The sequence below is a fragment of the Trifolium pratense genome, linkage group LG6 (assembly GCF_020283565.1).
Source record: "Trifolium pratense cultivar HEN17-A07 linkage group LG6, ARS_RC_1.1, whole genome shotgun sequence".
NCBI classification, from domain to species: domain Eukaryota; kingdom Viridiplantae; phylum Streptophyta; class Magnoliopsida; order Fabales; family Fabaceae; genus Trifolium; species Trifolium pratense.
In genome coordinates, this window is record NC_060064.1 from 17,128,739 (window position 1) to 17,151,097 (window position 22,359).

Here is a 22,359-nt window from a genome sequence, read left to right on the forward strand (position 1 = left end):
AAGTTTCAAAATCACACTATGAGGGGTTAGAGTTTGCATCACATTGTGGCCTTTTACATGTGAGAAGGTCACTAGATACATACAGGCTTAAATATTTCATTGAACAAACTGAGAACAAATAGCCAATAAAATATTTTTGCATCACATTGCTGGGGAATATTATATTACATGGATTAAACATGAGTTGTGAATACGTCACTAGATAAATGCTTACAATACTCTACATGCATTGAACAAAACTGAGAACAAAATTGCCACTAAAATAAAGGTAAATGACTTATATATTCAGAAAAAGTATATGAAAATTTTATAGTCACATGGGATTCTGACCTAGAATTACAGCTAAAAAGAATGTAAACTGTTTTACAGAAGGGCTAGCACTGAAAATATTGGACAGGAATTGGGGCTAACAAGAATTGAACATGAAAGCAATATCACAGTGTCTGGTAAAGTACATTCATTGGTTTTGATAGTATTGCTGAGGATAAGGACCCTGTCCATAACCATGTGTTTGATAAGTAGAAGGTCCAGGGGGAGCACTATTATAATGAGATGCAGCATATGGTGCAGGCATTTGAGGGTATGGATAAGGAGGTGCAACATATGGTGCAGCCGTTTGAGGGTATGGATTAGGAGTTGCAGCCGTTTGAGGGTATGGATTAGAAGGTGCAGCCGTTTGAGGGTATGAATAAGGAGGTGCAGCCGTTTGAGGGTATGAATAAGGAGGTGCAGCCGTTTGAGGGTATGTATAAGGAGGTGCAGCATATAGTGCAGCAGTTTGGGGATATGTATATCCTGGTGGCACAGGTAAGGCTGCCATTGGAGGAACAGATGACTGACCACCTCCACCCTTGTTGGGATAAGCATATTCTACATTTATACGTCTTCCCTGCAATCAAACAAGAATGATATGTAATAAGTTCAATGGCTTGAATGAATCCCACAAGGGTATATGATAAGAAATTCAGCTAATAAAATCACAAACTCTGAAGCAGTCAATTTACCATGCAACAAATAACACGTACTCTATGAAACACCGACACATCGACACTATTAATTATTTGAGAAAATGACATAGTTGAATGTAATGACATGTGTCAGACACCAGGCATGTCTTCGATAAGAAGTATCGGTTTTTCAGTTTTCACCACAAGTGCTGTGCTTACCTCAAGATTGCTTTTATTTAGGTCTTTTATGGCATTCTTTGCAGCCTCTACTGTCTTGTATGTAACGAAGCCATATTCACTACAGTTAAAAATAAAATAGTTGAGCTGGTAGAGAAATTAAAAACAACAACTATTGCATCGAATTAAAGCATGTTACTACTTTTACCGTGATAGTTTCGAATCCTTGTGATATACAACTGAACATTCCTCAATATCACCATGCCCCTTAAAATAGTTGTGCAGCATGCCATTTGTTACTTGTGGTGATAAGTTTTCAATAAAAAGCTTTCTCAGAGTAGTATCACTAATTTTTCTTGTGACCTCATCACTAGCTAACATACATAGAGTCAATCTTCCCTGAAAGCAAAAATCCATAAAATAAACTAACGAAATAGAGCAAAGATCGCTGCATACGTTCATAACAAGCAGGCGAAAGATGTTATTCCAGAAGTTAGACAGTAAGACGATGTTTCCAATAGCTGATTGTAGAAAATAGAGGATTGTTCAAATTCCACTACGCAACACTGCTCAATATTTGACAATATTTTGTAGAGTAAATAGCGTGTATAGCAAAAAATAGCGATTTGTTCATGCATCAAATAAATCACGAGTAGTCTCATTCAAAGGCAATAAAATGAGCTAAAGCTTACATCGATTAACTTGCTAGGTACATGCAATGCTTTCTTAGCCGATTTCACATCTTTGTAAAGAATATATCCATATCCACGTGATTTCTTAGTGCCTTCATTAACAATCACCTTCGCATGCTCAATTTGTCCATACTCTTTAAATGCCTGAAAAAGAAAAATACAACATTAAAAAAGCAATACATTTTATTTTTTAGAATCTTGATTCTTAAGATCAGAGACATGAAACAATGGCATGATGAAGACACACTAAACTCACATTACACAAAGATTGTGAAGTGGTATTCAAGGACAAGTCACGAACAAAAAGCTTTCTATGGACATGATCACCATATGCAATAGTTTCTATCTCTGCTGCAATTGAAGGGTCTTTGGAACCTCTTTATACAGCAACATGCAAACAAACACACATGCGCATGATCAATCATACATCATATATACAATACAAGTATGAGAAATAGTACTTTTATGCTTCTTCATATTCATTTTTTGAAAAAGATTCTATCTTTTCAATTTATTTGATTGTTCTTGAAAGAAAAACGTCGGAACAGTAATGTGTGAAAGTGATATATAATATATTAAAAAGGAACTAGAAAAGGAAATAGAGACACACAGTTTAGAGAGAAGATTAACGAGTACAGGTTTGGCAAGAGGTTCAATGAGAAGTCTAAGTTCTTCTTCCTTGGAAGTCAAGTTACTGCTTCCTGCCTCATCTATTTTTCTTTTCTTATTCATATCCTTCATTTCTTTCTTCTTACTCTTCTTCAGTTCTAATTTTCTCTTCACAAAAATTCAATAATCTTCTCCAAATTCACTACTCAACCCAATTTATAAGGTTTGAAATTGGGCTTTTCTTCTTACATGTCAAGGCCCAAATTCTTGTGCAGATTTTCTACCTGTGCAGATTTTTTAATGGTTACTTATGACTAAAGTAAATGAGTATTTCTTTTACTCAGTAGCTAACTGGTACATATTAAGCAGTTTTCATAAATTAATTATAAAATATTTTTCTTGTGTTTTCTTATATATAAATCAAGTAATTGGAGTTGAACCATAAAAAACAGAATTTGTAGATAACATCGAGTTGAAATATACTTTTTGTCTTGATAGAAATACAGTTTAGAAAAAAATAAATTATATCCAACAATTAATAAGAACAAACGATATAAGTAAATTTGTTTGTCTTGATAGTTTGTATTTTTCTGTGAAGAAACACTTTTTGTCTTGATTGAAATACACTTTAAAATAATACTTCAAAAAAAAACATACTGCAAATACTCATGAATGCCCATAAATAGGTTAAAACCGCAGATAAATAAGACTCGTGGAAGCATCAGGCGAGAGGACATTTATTTTTCCAGCAAAAAATAGGTAATGCCGGACTATATACTCGTGTCTGCTTGATTGAGGTCACAGTCTAATTGCCAACTCACATGTAAAGTCCACATTGGCCTTAATATTTCAAGTGAAGATAAACACAATTTATTTCAAGTAAAGTCTTCTTGCATTTGAATCACAACATTTTGTATAAAGTCCACATTTGTCAAGTAATGATGTTGGATATTATTTCGAAACTGTCATTTATTTTCTTTGGTTGTTTTTTTGTTTTGTTTTGTTTGCATTAGGGTTAAATTCAACCTTAGAGTACAAATCAATTTTACATTAACAACCTTGGAGTACAAGTCAACTTTACATTAACAACCAATAATTAAAACTTACTAAATTATCATTTCATAAGATTAAATTCAAAATAACTCACAATAGTCTAATTGACATGATACAATACCAGTGTAAATATATGTCCTTTAAACTCAACTTTTGTAACTGAGAAATATAAGTAGGCAATAAGAACATAAAATGAGTGAGGTATATATGTGGATTCCATTTAAGAATCTGAATGAAGGATAAGTTCCATTAGTTTAAGGAATTTCCTTTTCAAAATCACATTATGCAGGGTGGAGATTATATTACATGGACTAAACATGTGAGAAGGTCACTAGATAAAGGCTTAAATATTGCATTGAACAAACTGAGAACATATAACCACAAAAATAGAGGTAAATGACATATTATTAGCATTTCTAGTTACAAAATATTATCCCATCTAAAGTTAAGTAAATTCAGAAAATTTTCTAGTCACAAGGGATTCTGACCTAGAATTACATCTAAAAAGAATGTACAGAATTCTACACAAGGGGATAGCACTGAGAAAATTGGACTGGAATTAGGGGATAATAAGAATTGAACATGAAAGTACAGAAAGAAGTAGCAATGTCATAGTGTTCGATAAGGAGATGCAGCATATGGTGCAGCAGTTCAAGGGTATGGATAAGGCGGTGCAGCATGTGGTGCATCAGTTTGGGGGTATGGAACTAGGAGACGCAGCATATGGTGCACCTGCTTGGGGGTATGGATAAGGTGGTGCGGCATATGGTGCACCTGTTTGGGGGTATGGATAAAGAGGCACAGCAATTCGGGGGTATGGATAAAGAGGCACAACAATTCGGGGGTATGGATAAGGTGGTGCATCAGTTTGGGAGTATGGATACGGAGACACGGCATATGGTGCACCTGTTTGGGGGTATGGATAAGGAGGTGTAGCATATGGTGCAGCAGGTCGGGAGTATGTGTAACCCTCAACATATTCTGGAGACATATGTAAGGCTGCCATTGGAGCTACTCTTGCAGGAACAGACGGACGACCACCATTGTGGAAATCATATTTTACAGTAATAGTTCTTCCCTGCAATGAAACGAGTATGATATGTAAATAACATGGATGAATTACATTATAGTACATCATCTAGGAATTGACAACTGTATGAAATTTCAAACATTTTCTTAATTACCCCTAAAAAAAACAAAGTTGGAATATATTGTATAGTAATGAATGAGTGAAAGTGTGAGATATTAATTAAAAGGAACAAGAAAATGAAATAGAGACACACAGTTGAGAGAGAAAATCAACGAGTTGAGGTTTGGTAAGAGATTCGATGAAAAGTCTAACTTCTTCATTGGAAACAAAGTCACCATTGTTGTTTTCCAAATCCTCCATTTCTTTCTTCTTACTCATCTTCAGTAATTATTCTCTTCACAAATGAAAATTCTTCTCCAAATTCAATATGAAGGCCCAAATTCTTGTGCAGATTTTTTACTTGTGCAGATTTTATAATGGTTACTTGTGACTAAAGTAAATGAGTATATCTTTTAGTCAGTAACTAATTGGGCTCAGCTTTCAAATGATGTTGCTCTTATCTTTCGAATTTCCTGAAATCCTCCACAATAGAAGCTACCTCCATATGATTTGTGAAACACACCTGAAATTACAAACACAGCTATGATTTGTGATTTGCTTGTGTGGGAAATCAAAATTGTCTTCATGTAAAAGAGACAAGATGCTTTGATATATATGTTTGTGTGTAGAATGCAGCACATGCGTAGTTCAACACTGCAGTCGATCTTATAAACCCCAGAGAGGGACATCTGCACTTCAAATTGCTAAGAAACTCTGGAAGAACTCTTGAACTTTTTTTTGTCTGTATGATACTTGATTTGTGTGGTGTGTCTGTACGATTTGTAGAAAATATTGCATTGCTGCTGGATATGATCTTATAAATCTCTACTCTTAAATGTATGCTTAAATTTATTGTTATCTTAGGATAATTTTATTTTCAAGGTTCGTTTCTCCCTAATTGTCGAGCCTTAGTCTATGATCGATGTCATAAAGATTTGACTATATTTTATATTGGCTGTTGACCACCTAACACAATCCTCTCACTTTATATGTAGTTTTGCAACAAAGCTAACAAATAAAGGCTTAAAATATTAAGACGTCGTTCGATTCATTAGCCAGACCCATCTTGTGGAATATGGCTAGGTTGTTTCTAATGTCGTCGAACCTTCACTTTTCTGTAAATGTTGCTATACTTATAATATAACTAGCATAGATATACATTATAGAGAAAGGAGAAGAGAAATAGAAAGACTTCAATATTCACAGGAAATTAACAGAAAACTGTATGTATGCAGTGTAACAGAAATATTTTCAAACTTCCATTTGGAAAATTATGGCAGAGACATAAAAAACTATGGCATCTTATTTCCTAGCTATACATGTGTCACTCATTAGCATTGTTATAGAAATTTGTAAACTCTGATTGTCGAACTATGTTATCGCAGCCTATATAGGAGTTGATCTCTGGCCTCACACCCTTCCCATTTGGCCTTTTGTCCAAATATACAACAATCACAGTTATATCATCATGATAAGACGATCTAAATCCATTACTTCGATTGCCATTGTTCCCACCAACACAATCACTCTTAGGAATCTCTATAAGGTCACGATATGTTTTCCCCCCTCTAGCAGCCCCCTTCTCTAGAGCAAGCGTGACAAGTCTTTCAGCGATTCTATCTCGAGGACTGGTGTTAACAACTTTAGCAGCATCCTCATTTGAAATCAATCTCCAAAATCCACCAGATCCAAATATAATGAATCTATTAGTGTTTTTTAAGACTCTTGAACAAACTTCTGGCTGTGATGATATCAAAGGAAATGTATAATAAGTTGGAGTCACTGCTTCCGACATTGGGATTGCGGATGGTCTCCTTTGGGCGAACTTTTCAGTTTTCATATATGCATTTCCTATACATCTACTTGTCTCGATTAAGCTTTTATCTTCAATACTTTCATAGCGACTACGATTATAATGATCTGTATGCAACTCAGTGAGTTCTTTCTGAATAGATGGATTTAGAAAATTGTGATCTCTAACCATCTGTTTAACAACCAATCTTTTCAATGGACCAATGCCCTTATGAGAACCAAGTATAGCGCGCGAGTCTCCAACGTTGGCGACAAATAACGTCCCTCTCCATATGATACAAATCAAACAACCTGAACTAACAAAACTATTTTGTATCTCATGTTGTTGCTCAAAACTATTTTGTATCTCAGGCTGTATCTCATGCTGTATCTCCTGCTGTTGCTTAAAACTATTCTGTACCTGCTGTATCTCAGAACTACTCGGTACCGGCTGTATCTCAGAAGCAGAACTACTCGGTACCTGCTGTATCTCAGAACTATTCTGTACCTGCTGTATCTCAGAACTACTCGGTACTGGCTGTATCTCAGAACTACTCGGTACTGGCTGTATCTCAGAACTACTCGGTACTGGCTGTATCTCAGAACTACTCGGTATTGGCTGTATCTCAGAACTATTCTGTACCTGCTGTATCTCAGAACTACTCGGTACTGGCTGTATCTCAGAACTACTCGGTACTGGCTGTATCTCAGAACTACTCGGTATTGGCTGTATCTCAGAACTATTCTGTACCTGCTGTATCTCAGAACTACTCGGTACTGGCTGTATCTCAGAACTACTCGGTACTGGCTGTATCTCAGAACTACTCGGTATTGGCTGTATCTCAGAACTATTCTGTACCTGCTGTATCTCAGAACTACTCGGTACGGGCTGTATCTCAGAAGCAGAACTACTTGGTACCTGCTGTATCTCAGAACTACTCGGTACCTGCTGTATCTCAGAACTACTCTGTACCTGCTGTATCTCAGAACTACTCGGTACCTGCTGTATCTCAGAACTACTCTGTAGCTGATGCTGTTGCTCTAAACTATTTCTAGCAAACTCAATAAACCCTCTTTCCATTTTGGCAACACCTAGCATCAGAATAGTCTCCATCACTAACTTAAAGAAGTTTTTAGTCATAGATTTAATATTTTGCTGAATACGCCCTGCAATTTATAACCAGATTATTTCTTCATCAAACTTCCATGTTAAAACAGTGCAAATATATAAAAATTATTAGCACCACAAGAACAAGAAAGATTAATTTTCTTGATTTCTGTTGTGTTTATAATTAAGAAAACATTTTCCATCTCCTCAGTTCTTGGATATAGAATCACTTAATTCTTTAAATTTCAGTTCATGTTTCAATTCCATATCCACACTCAAAGAACACCATTCAAAGAAACTAAATTGGCAAAAGGGCATTCAAATAACAAGTCACAGCACAATATATGTATACACAGTGTAATGATAATAAGATAATAACACACACACGCGCGCGCATGAATGAAAATGCAAATGAGAAAGAAACAAAGAATGAAAATGAAAGAAGAATCAAGAAATTAATGAAAAGAAGACTCACTCAATATTTCCCCGAAGATATGATCTCTAATATAGATGGCAGTGGTGTCGCCTTTATGGCCATCATAAACTCCAACAAAAAGTGCATCAGTGCCAACTTCAACTTGGCTCTGATCTTCCATATCCATATTCGCCTGAACCGCAGCCATGGAGAATTCGCCACAGTGATGCCTAACCAGTGGCCTCGACCACGCCAGAGGGTCATTATTAAACGTTTCATCTAATTCGATATTATACTTTTTGTCTGGGGACCCGAAAATATTATTTAGAAACGAAGCCATGATCTTATGCTTCTCTTCTTGAAGACAAGAAAAGAAAAGAAAAGATTGAAGGAGAAAGGAAGAGGATGATTGAGTGTTGAGTGTGAGGAAATAAAAATCTGAATGTGGTTGAATGAATGAATATTGAATACTAGTATGTATGTATTTATAATGTAACTGAAAATCAACTAACTTGTAACAGAAAATGAAAAGCCTCAACAGAAATACATATAAACTAACTGCTCCACTTTATAATGTAACTGAAAATCAACTAACTTGTAACAGAAAATGACAAGTCTCGACAGAAACACACATAAATTAACTTCTCCATATTATAAGTGATAAGCTCTTCTCCATATTCAAATAACGGTTAGATGAGTTAAGAGAAATGTTCTCAAACTCCAGTGTTTTATACTGCCCTCATACTTAGGACCTGTCTCTAATAAGTCTCTAAATTTAGGTCCCAAAATATTTTGGTTGGTTTACATTAAGGTTCAGAGGTTAGAGAACATTCACTTTACATCCATTTCCTTTGCACACAACGTTCACATTAAGGTTCAGAGGTTAGAGAATTAAATCTATGGCTCTGACAAATAAAAAGGTTGGTAAAGGCTAAAATGCTAATGAGGCTATAAGAATGTAATATGGTATCATACTTCAGAGTAAGGTTCATATCCGTTTGACGAATGCATATATTCATGTTGCTGGTCACCTGAATGAAAAACGATTGATCGAATGACACCGCTTGTCCTCTGAATGGAAAAGAAAAGGCATTACAAGTGCAGCATTTCTTTGAATTTGTGCATAGTTTAGTGAGCTATTAAACTTGTCTAATTCCTTCCTACATATTGGAATCTGCTGTTATAGACTCAACTCAACTCATATGAGAGTGCAAGGGAACTGGATTGATCTGTGGCGGCGGAAAGTGCCTCATAAGATTAAAGTTTTCGTGCGTAGACTGGTGAGAGGGTACATACCAACACGTGAGAAATTAGTGCAGCAAGGGGTGAACTGTCCGACTACTTGTCCTCAATGTGAGATGCTGATGAAAAATGATTTTTACTTTTGTTTTTTCTGTCCAAATGTCCAGGCAGTTTAGGAGGCGAAACTGGGACCATGCTCAACCGAGAAAGAAAAACAAATCGCACAGCGGCTGCAAGCACGCATGAATTGGGCCTGATTTGACCATATTTCCAACATAAATTTTGCCACTGCACTAAAGTTAAATCTTACTTAAAATTTCCATTTTCGCCTTAAAATACATTGGAGCATCCCTTGTCCTTTTTTGCCTCTTAAATTTGTTAGCTGCAACCGCAAACTGTAACATATGCAATAGACAAAAGAATACCATAGTCTAATTCCAAAACCATACGTTGCTAGCTTAATTTTACTAGGATTGGATTAGAAGGTGCATGTGCAGGTAGTTATATCTCAGATTTATTTAGTTGATTGTGTTGTGTTATCTAGATATAGGAAAAAAAATTAGGCATCAAAATCCATATTTGTTTTTGTTTCGGATTTCATCCCTTGATTTTCGGTGTATTATGTTTGTGAGTAGAATGCAGCGCATGTTTAGTTCCACAATGCAGTCGATCATTGTCCAGAGAGGGACATATGCTACTATTTCTATCTTAGTGCAGGACTTTTAAGACTTTTTCTTGTCTGTGTGATGCTAGGTTTTTGGCAAATATTGCATTGTTGTTTATCTGCTAAAGAAAGTTTCTCTTGATTTGTTTTTCGATTTCATTTTTCCAAATTCACTGGTATATATGCAAGACGAGCCTTATCTTTCTAAAGCTGCATAGGAGTTACCTTGTTTGTGACAACAACAGAAGGAACATATGTATATCTAGAGTAGCACTAATCTTCAAGGTTCGTTTCTCGCTAACAGTCAAGCCCTAGTCGTTGATCGATGTCATAAAAATTTGTTTTACATTGGATGTTGAACGCCTAACACAATCCTCTCATTTTATCCAAGTTTGGGAACATAAAAGCTAACAAATAAAGGCTTAAAATATTAAGACGTCGTTCGACTCATTAGCCAACCCCATCTTTCGGAATATATTGCTAATGTCGTCGAACCTTCACTTTGCTGTAAATGTTGCTATACTTATAATATAACTAGACAGACTTCAATATCCACTGGAAATCAATGGCCTCTTACACATACAACAGAACTAAGAAAATGTAAAAACAATGGCCTCTTATTTTAGCATTATTATAGAAATCTGTAAACTCTGATTGTCGAACTGCGTAATCGTATCCTGTATAGGAGTTGATCTCTGGCCTCACACCCTTCCTATTTGGCCTTTAGTCATGATAAGCTGATCCAAATCCATTATTTCAATTGCCATTGTTCCCACTAATACAATTACTCTTAGGAATCTCTATAAGGTCATGTTATTTTTTCCCCCTTTTATGACCCCCCTTCTCTAGAGCAAGCTTGGCAAGTCTTTCAGCGATTCTATCTCGTGGACTGGTGTTAAGATTAGTAACACTATTATGTTACCTGAACTTATGATGTTACATTTTGAGTTGAAGTTCTGTGACTCTATCTGTTCTATGTCCTTCCTCAGATCTTTCTGAAAGACAAAGACAACTGTGTCACAATATAACCTTAATACTAAAGAATATTGAAACTTTAGTTCATCACATTTAATTGTACACCAACCATAAGAGTCAAAATACCCTAAGGTGCATAATTTCATGTAGTCTATTTTTCCAAATTTCACAAAGTATGCAATGACAAAATTAATTTACCTCGCAAAGCTTCATGTGCGTGTTCTGAAGATCTACATTTCTGCAGACAACAATGTCTACAAAACTCATTGAAAGTTTTGAGGAAAAAGACTCATAAGAGGAAGAGGGACTCACAATCACTGTGTCCAAAGATTAGATAAAAAGGAACATCTTCAATGTGTTGCTTCATTTGTTTATATATGCATTGATACTTAATGCTTAGTTTATGTAGTTTTCTAGAGTATTTTTGTTGTTGCTTCATTCCTCTTACTATTTGAAGAGCTTAGTTTCACATTTATTCATTGCATTGTAGGCTATTTTGGATTCAATTGTTATTAATGATGAAGCATTACTAAAAAACGTTTCATGTTTATTCATTGCATTGTCTGTTCTTTGGGATACCATTCACTAGGTCAAATCCTGATTTTGTACAATCTGTCAAGAGTCATTTATCGCCGAAAATTAAACTCTTGATTGTATGTCAGGAAGGAATGAGATTAGTTTATCATTTCCTACCCTATTTAGTCTTAAAAAAAGTATTGTATCATATGTAATAGAGGAAAGAATACCGTAATCAAACTTCTATTTAAAAAAGAGTACTGTAAATTTTCTAGCTGCATGGAATGCCTTTTTTTGTCTCTAAATTTTGTTCGCTGCAAACTGTATCATATTTAATAGAGGAAAGAATACCGCATAATCCAAAAGGGAATCCAGGACATAGAAAACCTTGTTCTGCTGCTAAACGACATCAAAAGTCAAAACTGTCATCTGGCAAAGCTTTGATCATCCCACATTATAAGGCTTGGTTTTGACAGAACTGTCGAACCAAAACTTTGCTATCCGGTTCTGATTCTAAGACATTAATATGAGCAAGTTGTATCTTATGATCTTATAAATCTCTAATCTTTAATGTTTCCTTACATTTATTTATATCTTATGATAATTTTATTTTCAAGGTTGGTTTCTCCCTAACTGTCGATTCCTAGTCTTTGATCGATGTCATAAAGATTGTTTTACATTGGCTGTTGACCGCTTAACACAATCCTCTCATTTTATCCAAGTTTGGGAACGGCTATGTATAAGACGTCGTTTGAGGGAGGAGTTCATCTCCTATTTTCTTTATTCTTTCTGCTTTATCATTGTTTTCTGTTTTAGTTGCTAAGGATAGACCTCAAATTGTAAGGATCAGACCAATCCATTATTCTATATTTTTTGTAGCAATATATATATATATATATATATGAACATATTGAATTACTTACTCCATGCTCTAGTTCAGATAATAAACAACTGAGTACTGTAAAACTGTATGTATGCAGTGTAACAGAAATGTTTTCAAACTTCTATTTAGAAAATTAAGGCAGAGGCGTAATCATTGTGACGCTTACAACCGAACTGAGAAAATGAAAAAAAAAAAACTATGGCATCTTATTTCCTAGGTATACATGTGTCACGCATTAGCATTACTATAAAAATTTGTAAACTCTGATTGTTGAAATCCGTCATCGCAGCCTCTATAGGAGTTCATCTCTAGCATCATACCCGCCCTATTTGACCTGTTGTTGTCCAAATATACAACAACTACAGTTGTATCTAAATGATAAGCCGATCTAAATAGAAAATAATTTTCTCTGCGTGTGTCCGACCCACTAATTTGATCACTCTTAGGCAACCCTATAAGTTGACTATATGTTCTTCTCCCGTGTTTAGCCCCTTTCTGTAAAACAAGTGTGGCAAGCCTTTCTGCGATTCCCTCTCGTGGACTGGTGTTAACAACTTTAGCAGCATCCTCATTTGATATCCCTTTCCAAAATCCACTAGATCCAAATATAATGAATTTATCAGAGTCCCTTAAGATTCTTGAATAAACATGTGGTTGTGATGTTAGCAAAGGTCTTGTAAAATTTCCAGGCACTCTTTCCCAACTCGGGATTTCAAATGATTCACTTTCATTGATCTCCTCCTTCAAATATGCATATCCTATACATCTAGTTGTCTCGATTAAACCTTTTTCTGCAATCATCATACAGGTTCGAAAATTAATATTGTAATCTATATCACGAAAATCTGGCTGCAAGTCCCTGATTGCTGATTGAACTTCTCGATGATCAAGATTGTGATCTTTAACAATCTGTTTAACAACCAATCTTTTAAGTTTACCAACGCCCTTCATAGAACCCAGTACAGCGCGCGAGTCTCCAACATTGGCGGCATATAACGTCCCTCTCCGTATGAAACAAATTAAACAACCTGAACTGACAAAAACATTTCTTCCAGCAGACTCCATAAAACCTTTCTCCATTTGGTCAACAACTTGCGTCATAATGTTCTTATTCATATTGTTATTATTCTCCTTAATAAGCCCTGAATTTATAACATCAATGTCAAAAATATAGCTATACACAATGATTTAGACCAAAAGTGTAAACATGATTAGCATCACAAGAACAAGAAAGATTAATTAATTTTCTTGATTTCTTCAGTGTTTATAATTAAGAAAACATTAAGACCAAAATAATAATAATAATAATAATAATAATAATTAAGAAAACAGTTTCCATCTCCTCAATTCTTGGATATAGAATCACTTAATTCCTTTAAGTTTCAGTTCATGCTTCAATTCCATATCCACACTCAAAGGGCATTCAAATAACACAGTGTAATGATAATAACACACACACACACGTGAATGAATGAAAATGCAAAGGAAAAAGACACACACACACACGCGCGTGCGTTTTCTTGAATGAAATGATAATAAAGTAATAAAAGATACACACACAAACATGGATGAAAATGCCAATGAGAAAGAAACAAAGATTAAAAATGAAATGAAGACTCACTGATTAGTTCCCTGAAGATATGATCTTTAAGATAGATGGCAGTGGCGTCGCCTTTATGGCCATCATAAATTCCAACAAAGAGTGCATCAAAGCCAACTTCAACTTGGCTCTGATCTTCCATATCCCTATTCGCCTGAACCGCAGCCATGGAGAATTCGCCAGAGTAATACCTAACCAGTGGCCTCGACCACGCCAGAGGGTCATTAGCAAATGCCTGAGGGTCTTCAATTTGACCATACTGTTGATAAGGGGTCCCAAAAAGAACATGTTTTACAAATGGAAGCATGATCTTGATAAGGGTTTTGACTTCTTGAAGAAAAGAAAAGATTGAAGGAGAAAGGAAGAGGATGAATGAGTGCTGAGAGTGTGGAAATAAAATCTGAATGTGAATGAATGAATGAATTATGAATGAATATTGAATACTAGTATGTATGGATGTATTTATAATGTAACTGAAAATCAACTAACTTGTAACAGAAAATGAAAAGCCTCAACAGAAATACATATAAAGTTAACTTCTCCACTTTATAATGTAACTGAAAATCAACTAACTTGTAACAAAAAATAAAAAGCCTTAACAGAAACACATATATTAACTTCTCCACTTTATAATGTAACTGAAAATCACCAACTTGCAACAGAAAATCAACTACTCTTACAAAATAATCTCATATACCATCCATAACCGTTTTATATAATTTGCGTTCCACTTTTTATGCACACAACATTCACATTATGGTTCAAAGGTTAGAGAATTAAAACTATGGCTCTGACAAATAAAAAAGTCGGTAAAGGCTAAAATGCCAATGAGGCTAGAAGAATGTAATATGGTATCAGACTTCAGAGTCAGTTTAGTGTGAGTGCAAGGGAGCTGGATTGATCTGTGGTGGCGGAAAGCGCCTCATAAGATTAAAGTTTTCGTGTGGAGACTGGTGAGAGGATATATACCAACACGCGAGAAATTAGTGCAGCAAAGGGTGAACTGTCTAGCAACTTGTCCTCAATATGAGATACTGATGAAAGATGATTTTCACTTTTGTTTTTGCTGTCCAAATGCGCAGGCAGTTTAGGAGGAACTGGGAGCATGCTCAACTGAGAATTAAAAAAAACCGCACAGCTGTTGCAAGCAGGCATGAGTTTGTATTGAGTAAAAAAAAACCAAGTCCTTTGTTTTTGTAATGAGTAAATTGTATACAGTACTGTAAGTTTTCTAGCAGCATGGAATGCCTTTTGTTCTAAATTTTGTTAGCCGCTAACTGTATCATGTGCAATAGACGAAAGAGTACCATATAAGCCAATAGGGCATCCGGAACATATCAAATCTTTTTCTGATGCTAAAAAACTGTCATCTGGTTTGGTTTTGACAGAAACACAAACCAAAGCTTTGCCATCTGGTTTGGTTGTGATATTTTCAAGCCACGGCAACAAGATATTGTTTTGAAAGAAACTATTTACACTGTGCCACAAGAATAAAATGTGATTGGAGAGAAAAAAAGAATAAAAATCTGAATATGAAAGACTGAATGAAATATGTACAAATATAAAAATCTGTTTATGTAGAATGTATGTAATTATAAAAGACAATTGAGTGATGTTAAACGATGTGCAATGTTACAATTTGAACTAGTTTTTTCAAAAACTAGGCAGAGTCACTCAAGTTTATTTCCTATATACAGTTCTAGACATAATATTCCTTGTCTCAAAACTGAGTGAATGAACCAACTCTATTTATGTGCTTCAAAGACAACATGAGATATCTGAAAGGTGATGGATGAATCGTGTCAGACAATCGTCTCAAGGTATTGATGTGCTTCAGAGACATCATCAAGATATCTAAAAGGTGATGGATGAATCGAGTCATCGAAGCCTCTGAAGGAATCAATTCCTGGCATCGAGGTCACCACTGGCATCACAGTCGGATTCAGTTCCGGCTTTTTGTCGAAGAATACAACAATCACAGAGATATCATCATGATAAGCCCGCCTAGTCCCTTCAACAGAAACACTAGGACCCCTAATAACACCATGTCCCGTAGGAATCTTCGAAAGCTCACTATAGCTCATATTATTTCTTCTAGCTGCAATCTGTAGAGCAGTCATCAAAATCCTTTTCGCGATTCCCTGCAACAAAAGGCCAACATACCATACCATAAACAAACAAACCATAATAGTAGTAAATAATAACAGGAAAAACAAGTAGCTAGAAAGAACAAGCCATGCATACATCGCGTGGATTGGTGTGAACAATTTCAGCTGCTTGCCAATTTGACAACAATTTCCAAAGTCCACCAGATCCAAATATAATGAATTTATCAACGTCATTTAAGACTCTTGAAGATATTGCAGGTTCTGCTGATAGCAAAGGTTGGGTAAAATCAGAAGGTGCAAGTTCCGACTGTGGGACTCGAAAGGGTGAGGTTAAAGTGAACGGTGCCCGCTTCAAATATGCATTTCCTATACATCTGCTTACTTCACTTATGCCTCCAACACGCCATGCGTCAAAATTATACGACACAATAGTCGGATCTTTTGGATGCAACTTCTTGAGTTCTTTTTTAATATGCCTGTTACGAGCATTGTGATCTTCGACCAACTGCCGAACATTGAGTCTATCAAATGGATCCAAAGACCCCATTACAGCACGAGAGTCTCCAACGTTAGCGATATATAGCCTCCCTCTCCATACGATACAAAACAGACAACTTGAACCTACTAGAGCTAGCTCTGGCTGTTGTTGATTACCCTCTTCAACATCAGTAATAAACAATTCCTCCATTTCAGCAACAACTTGCCTCAGAATATTTTCAGATACATTATTATTATTTTCCTGAATAATCCCTGTAACCATAAACTTCCATTATTTCTTAAACCCATGATACACATGACAATGTAGCATTAGATAAGCCAAAAAAAAAAAAAAACAGATATTGCAGGTCTGATATTTATGTATGTTAACTCATCAATTCATTAAAATTTTAAGAAAATGAAACCAAATAATGGAATTACATCAACCATGTAACCATAACAATGTAGACCCATTCTTTTTAGTTAAGCATGATTTCTTGATGTCCATATCAATTTTAATTAAGCCATCTAGTAAATTCTATGATATACAATCAATCAATACATAACAATTCATTTAAATGCAGTAACGATAGAAGGAACGTTAGGTGTGAACTAGAATATAAAATGTTCTTACTGCTAAAACTGCAATAAAATGCAGTAACGATAGAAGGAACGTCCAGAAAACAAGACAAAACAGAACTTATGGAACGATGATAAGAAAATAACACATTCGATCATAAAAACAAGAAAGAAAGAATATTGCAGACTCACTCATTAGATTCTCAAAGAGATTAGTAATCAAGAAGTTGGATGCCTCAGCACCATTTTGGCCATCATAAATTCCAACAAAGAGTGCTTTCTTGCCAACATCAAGCTGGCTGTGGTCCTCCATAACATCATTTGCCTTAACCGCAGCCATGGAGAATTCGCCCAATCGATGTTCTAGCAGGTCCCGCGACCACCCTAAAGGATCTTCATCAAATTCATTAATGTCGACGGTGTTTTTGCTTGTGTTGGTTGTGCAAGCACATAGTAAATTTGTAAGCCACTGAAACATGATGATATTGTGGTTTCACTTCTTGGGTTGTAGAAGTCACTCAAACTAGGAGAAGAAAATGTGATTAGAGAAAAGGAAATTTGTGGAGATCAAAATATGAATGTGGAAGAATGATGAATGAATGAATGAATTGGAATGAGAATTAATCAACTGGTATATAAAACTAACTGAAAACAGAAAAATAACAAGAATTTAACTAACTAAACTAACTGATATATAACTGAATTTAACTAACAGTAACAGATATATAACTAACTAAACTAACTTCATTGTGAAAGGAAGAATTGTAAATAGTTTCTGCACACAATTAATGTAATGTAGGATTTTGTCAAATATAAACTAAATATTACTTTTTCCGTCAAAAAAATTAATATTACTTTTTGACAATAAAAAGTAAACTAAACATTTGTTGACATAAAAGTTTTTTTTAATAATTAAAATTTCGGAGCTACTCTCTCCATAATTTATAAAACCACTCGCGTCCAGATATTTATCCATTCGAATTGAAAAAAAAAATGTTTTAACTGGATTTATTTATCCGGATGTGAGAAAAAGACTTTTTTTTCTTCGTACACATTCAAGGCTCTCGGGTGGCAAGAAGCAGTCATCAATTGTTCTGCTCAAAGTAACATCCTATATATCCATGGATCTACATAGTTAGTTCATAAAGAATTGATGTCAGGTTATAATACATGTTGATGGATTCGAGCTTCAAAACATATACAGAGAAAACAGAAAATCAATTAATCATCATTTTATCCCTTAACTAGTTGACTCTATTGGTGCTACCAAGTATAATATGGTTATATGACAACATAGCTGTCATGCCAATTTGATAAGGTTATGTTCTGTTACATGATTTTGGAGATTGTATCTTTCAGTTTAACTATTCTTCCTGCTCTTTCAGAGGTTGCTTGATAAATTGTTGCAAGAATTGACAGGAACACGAGCTAATATTATCAAATCTAAAATTTTCTATTCTAACTATGACTTTTCTTTGAGCTTCATTAACAGAAGAAACAGCAGTTTCAATTTGAAAAGGAGGAAAAAAAACCCTAAACTGAAATCCAACCAAATAAAGACTAAAGACATTGTACGAGTAAATAAAGACCAGGTAAAAACCTTAACAATAACATGCTTATACAACCTAGTTATTTCATGGGACATTTACAAGCTTTGCACGCCTAGTTTTTGGATCAATGTCGACTCGAAGACCAAGTGCAGAAATTTCAGGCACATCAGCAGATCCCTGCAGCTGCAACTCAGCAACTACCTTTTGATTTTCCTCATTGCCCTCCAATATATTCCTAACACACCATAAGCCCCATTCTCTCAGGTAAGGATTGTCTTCATCGGTAACACACTGCTGCAATAGCAGTAGAATTCCATTCCTACTCCTGATTTCATCTTGTACATGATTTCTTCTATACACACAATTGCCAACAAGTGCAACTATGTCTCTCCTAAAGCCCTTGTAAGGGCATGGTTTCGAGGAACAATTAGCACCGTCTTGATTATCAGATTGTTTGATTCCTTTCCTGATTATTGCCGGAGGTTCAAGGTCCCCAAGCAGAATCAAAAGCAACTCGACGAGGCTATATGACAATAACACATCGACAACATTGTTTGCATCATCTTCGTCACCTCGGATACTGTCATGAGCACAGATGTCCCTCAACATAGTAAGAGAGTAGCCAAGAACATCGACTGCAGTAATGCCACTGGGAAGACCAGACTTGCCTCTAACTTCTTGCTCAAGAACCCCGATAGATTTCTTGAATATTCCATAAACAAACAATGCAACATCCTTTGAAATAGTAACATCTCCGATTCGCTCATTCAAAATTTCCGATAGTATTTGCAGAAGAAACACTTGTTCAGATGAAAACTGGTCATCTCTAGACTTGGTATCTTCACAGTCAAGAATATCCTTAAACTGTAACTTAGAAAACAATACAGGCAATTGAGACTCTTCAAGGCAAATTCTTGAAAGAAGCAACTTTATCCAATTCTCGCCAAAACTAGCTGGTTTCAGTTGAAGAAGAAGTCAGTGTCACAACTTAAAAAACATAAGAAACCAATATGACACTCAGGTCACGAAACATGGCAGCACAGCAAATTACACGGGAACTAATAATTCATGACAGCATAGCAAAATATAGAAGCAGCAGCAACAAGAAGAATTATCCCATGAGGTGTGTCTACTACAAGAATGACATAATGCCGTTGTGTTTTGCAAAATGTAAATTTTCAAATAGGACCTTTTTTTTTTTACTTAACCAATAGTAGTTCTCGGGGGAAAGGGTGCACTAAAATCTATATTTTCACCAAGAGGTAGGCAAAACTAAAATATGGCCAAGGATTGTTCCAATCAAAGTTCAAACTCGGGTAATAAACTACAAACTAACCAGAAGCATATTGTTCTTTTTCTATATTTTGTTTCTTTGTATGAAAATACTTTGTCTATCCTTATTTTACAATAAGCCTAAGTAATTTATACCTCAATTTTGCTTTTCATTATTGGATTATAAACTTTTGAAAATTCTCCTAAATTCATAAATTCTTATTGTCAAAGGAACTTAGCACAAACGATCGTAAAACTTTTCCTTATTTCCATCAGAAACCTCTTTTGTTCCAAGTTTTGCAAGAGATAAAAAACCAAGTGGAAACATCAAAGAGTAATTTGAGGGTTTCTTCTGATATGGGGTTCTTCAAAAATGGCGCATCATCATCACCACCCATTGGTAATGTTGAAAAGATTGAATTTTTAAATGAAAAATAGGGTTTTGATGGAAAAGAGAAACAACCCAGAAACTACAATATTAAAATGTGGTAAGATTGAAATTGAACAGTATGAATTTGAGTTAAAAATGAATAATTTTGGGACCAAAAAGAAAGAACTGATTTAGGGTTTAAATGAAAATTGAGAAAAATAAAGTTAGAAGAATTGTCTCGACTTTATTATAAAAAAAAAAAAAAAAAAAAAAATAGTTTAAATTCGACTCCACTCAACCTCACAAACAATTGAATTCTGCTCAAATTAAAAGAATTGAAAGACTAAACAACTACGTGGTGGGATTTGAATTCTCGGCCGTATGATGATTTAGAAATCCCTTCAATGAAACTTGCACCCCTAGCACTTGTTGAGACCTTAACTGAGACAGTGGATGCATCAGTCATAGCAACATCCTGATCAGAGGCGCTAACTGGGCCATTTTCTTTGGAAGATGTCCGTTCAGCAATATACTCCAAAGCAGAAGCTATGTTCTCCAGAAGCCAATCATGAACTTGAAAAGCGGGTACGGGAACGGCAGGCATGTCAGGATCCGAGTTTGCAAAAAATGGAGAAGACTGACTCAAAGAATTTCCTTCAGAGCCTTTATCACCATATTGAATAAGAAGACCAAGGTGCTCGAATCTATCCATAGTTAAAACCTATTATATAATCAAAATAATAAAAGGACTAAGAACAGCGGACTAGTTTGTCTTTAATACGAAAATTAATTTGAATTTTATTTTTGTTATAGACTAAATTAAATTGACATGTCAAAAATTTCTGAGATTAAAATAAATGTTCACTTAAAATTTATCTTTTTTTTATTATTAATTAATTCTTTAATAAGAAAATTTAAGTTACTGATTTGATAAAAAAAAAAATGAATAAAGAAAACGTTAATGAAGCATAACGGTTATATGTTTGACGCATTAAATGTTGATTGCCAATCATATCGGATGCATTAATATTCTTTCAAGAAAATTAAATCTTTGTAAAGATTTTTGTTTGGGTGCAAGATTTTATATGGCTAAAATAAAAAAATTTCACAATTTTAAAAGTAGATTAATTATCTGAACTAATTTAACTAAGACTTTGTTTTGCATTAAATGTTGTTGCTTATAATATTTGGTTTTTTGTAATGATGCATGCTAGTTTTCTAGTAATGAAATTATGGTTTATGATTAATATTGTTCTTTAGTTAACTATGGATTGTGATTTAGTTAGTTCTTTTGATGGATAATGGATTTGTTGACTTATGTAATGAATTTGATGGATTATGGTTTAGTTGATTTATGTAATGAAGATTATGGTTTATGGTTTAAATTATGGTTAAGTTTCTTTTTTGGTTTTTGTTCATTTAGCAGTAATGTTTCATTTGGTTTAGCAGTAATGAATTTGTGTTGTTACTAGGTAGTGAACGAATTTGTGTTGTTACTAGGTAGTGAACGAGACAAAGGATGATTTAATAGTAATGAATTATATGTTAAAAATGAATTTGACTTAGCAGTAATGATTTAGCAGTGTTGTTACTATTTTGTTGTTTTTAAAGATAGTTTAGGGACTAAATTGAAGTATTTTTTATAGTTTAGGGACTACTAACAGTCACTTAACGGAAAAGTTAACCGAGAGACTAAATTGAAGGATGTGAATATAGTTTAGGGACCTTTTAGTTGGTTTTAATAGTTTAGGGACTAAATTGAAGGATGTGAATATAGTTTAGGGACTTTTTAGTTGGTTTTAATAGTTTAGGGACTAAGTTGGTGAGAGAGTGATAGTTTAGGGACTAAATTGACTGATTACTCCAAAAAAATATAACATTTGACAAGTAAATAATAAGAATGAAAAAAAGAAAGAAAAAGGATTAGATACGTTTTAAAAGATCTAATTTTTATCAAAAATCAAATCTTTTTAAAAGATTTAATTTTTATCAAAAATCAAATCTTTTTAAAAGATTTGATTATAAAAGATTAAACTTGACTGCCAAGATAACATGTTCTACTAATACTCTATATAAAGAACACTATTGTATTTCGTTTTCCATCAATCTTCCTAGAATACTATTCTTGCTTTGTTAATTAATTCATCATGGCTTCATTTGATCATCAACAAACTAGGAAAAGGCTCATAATAAAATTATCTT

General features: G+C 34.6%; 6 protein-coding genes across 6 annotated transcripts; all 6 read right to left on the reverse strand.

The window, feature by feature from the left end:
• Nucleotides 1-457: 457 nt before the first annotated feature.
• On the reverse strand, nucleotides 458-2,557 carry LOC123891834 (UBP1-associated protein 2C-like). The gene is made up of 6 exons (XM_045941716.1): nucleotides 2,427-2,557; nucleotides 2,073-2,193; nucleotides 1,817-1,960; nucleotides 1,333-1,523; nucleotides 1,167-1,245; nucleotides 458-889 (listed from the first exon to the last, which is right to left on the reverse strand). The coding sequence occupies exons 1-6, from the start codon at nucleotides 2,555-2,557 to the stop codon at nucleotides 458-460; spliced, it is 1,098 nt and encodes a 365-aa protein (XP_045797672.1).
• Nucleotides 2,558-4,166: 1,609 nt separating this feature from the next.
• Nucleotides 4,167-4,886, reverse strand: LOC123891835 (SH3 domain-containing protein C23A1.17-like). The gene is made up of 2 exons (XM_045941718.1): nucleotides 4,821-4,886; nucleotides 4,167-4,556 (listed from the first exon to the last, which is right to left on the reverse strand). The coding sequence occupies exons 1-2, from the start codon at nucleotides 4,884-4,886 to the stop codon at nucleotides 4,167-4,169; spliced, it is 456 nt and encodes a 151-aa protein (XP_045797674.1).
• A 7,543-nt stretch (nucleotides 4,887-12,429) lies between these two features.
• LOC123891836 (probable protein phosphatase 2C 43) lies at nucleotides 12,430-14,108 on the reverse strand. The gene is made up of 2 exons (XM_045941719.1): nucleotides 13,823-14,108; nucleotides 12,430-13,343 (listed from the first exon to the last, which is right to left on the reverse strand). The coding sequence occupies exons 1-2, from the start codon at nucleotides 14,106-14,108 to the stop codon at nucleotides 12,430-12,432; spliced, it is 1,200 nt and encodes a 399-aa protein (XP_045797675.1).
• A 1,194-nt stretch (nucleotides 14,109-15,302) lies between these two features.
• LOC123891583 (probable protein phosphatase 2C 43) lies at nucleotides 15,303-20,431 on the reverse strand. Its single transcript, XM_045941471.1, has 3 exons — nucleotides 17,158-20,431; nucleotides 16,046-16,659; nucleotides 15,303-15,942 (listed from the first exon to the last, which is right to left on the reverse strand). The coding sequence occupies exons 1-3, from the start codon at nucleotides 17,441-17,443 to the stop codon at nucleotides 15,604-15,606; spliced, it is 1,239 nt and encodes a 412-aa protein (XP_045797427.1). The 5' UTR covers nucleotides 17,444-20,431; the 3' UTR covers nucleotides 15,303-15,603.
• On the reverse strand, nucleotides 18,498-19,124 carry LOC123891584 (ataxin-10 homolog). Its single transcript, XM_045941472.1, has one exon. The coding sequence runs from the start codon at nucleotides 19,122-19,124 to the stop codon at nucleotides 18,600-18,602; it is 525 nt and encodes a 174-aa protein (XP_045797428.1). The 3' UTR covers nucleotides 18,498-18,599.
• LOC123891585 lies at nucleotides 18,498-20,869 on the reverse strand. The gene has a single exon (XM_045941473.1). It carries the CDS (start codon nucleotides 20,867-20,869, stop codon nucleotides 20,501-20,503), a length of 369 nt encoding a protein of 122 aa, XP_045797429.1. The 3' UTR covers nucleotides 18,498-20,500.
• Nucleotides 20,870-22,359: the final 1,490 nt, after the last annotated feature.

Coding starts and splice junctions, on each gene's coding strand:
- LOC123891834 (XM_045941716.1), bottom strand. CDS start 2,557: ATGAAGGATATGAATAAGAAAAGAAAAATAGATGAGGCAGGAAGCAGT. Junction 1,246..1,332: donor AAGGATTCGAAACTATCACG/GTAAAAGTAGTA, acceptor TTTTAACTGTAG/TGAATATGGCTTCGTTACAT. Junction 890..1,166: donor TAAATAAAAGCAATCTTGAG/GTAAGCACAGCA, acceptor GTTTGATTGCAG/GGAAGACGTATAAATGTAGA.
- LOC123891835 (XM_045941718.1), bottom strand. CDS start 4,886: ATGAGTAAGAAGAAAGAAATGGAGGATTTGGAAAACAACAATGGTGAC. Junction 4,557..4,820: donor ACTTTGTTTCCAATGAAGAA/GTTAGACTTTTC, acceptor GTTTCATTGCAG/GGAAGAACTATTACTGTAAA.
- LOC123891836 (XM_045941719.1), bottom strand. CDS start 14,108: ATGCTTCCATTTGTAAAACATGTTCTTTTTGGGACCCCTTATCAACAG. Junction 13,344..13,822: donor TATCTTCAGGGAACTAATCA/GTGAGTCTTCAT, acceptor TTATAAATTCAG/GGCTTATTAAGGAGAATAAT.
- LOC123891583 (XM_045941471.1), bottom strand. CDS start 17,443: ATGTTTCAGTGGCTTACAAATTTACTATGTGCTTGCACAACCAACACA. Junction 16,660..17,157: donor TCTCTTTGAGAATCTAATGA/GTGAGTCTGCAA, acceptor TTATGGTTACAG/GGATTATTCAGGAAAATAAT. Junction 15,943..16,045: donor TTCACACCAATCCACGCGAT/GTATGCATGGCT, acceptor CTTTTGTTGCAG/GGAATCGCGAAAAGGATTTT.
- LOC123891584 (XM_045941472.1), bottom strand. CDS start 19,124: ATGTTGAGGGACATCTGTGCTCATGACAGTATCCGAGGTGACGAAGAT.
- LOC123891585 (XM_045941473.1), bottom strand. CDS start 20,869: ATGGATAGATTCGAGCACCTTGGTCTTCTTATTCAATATGGTGATAAA.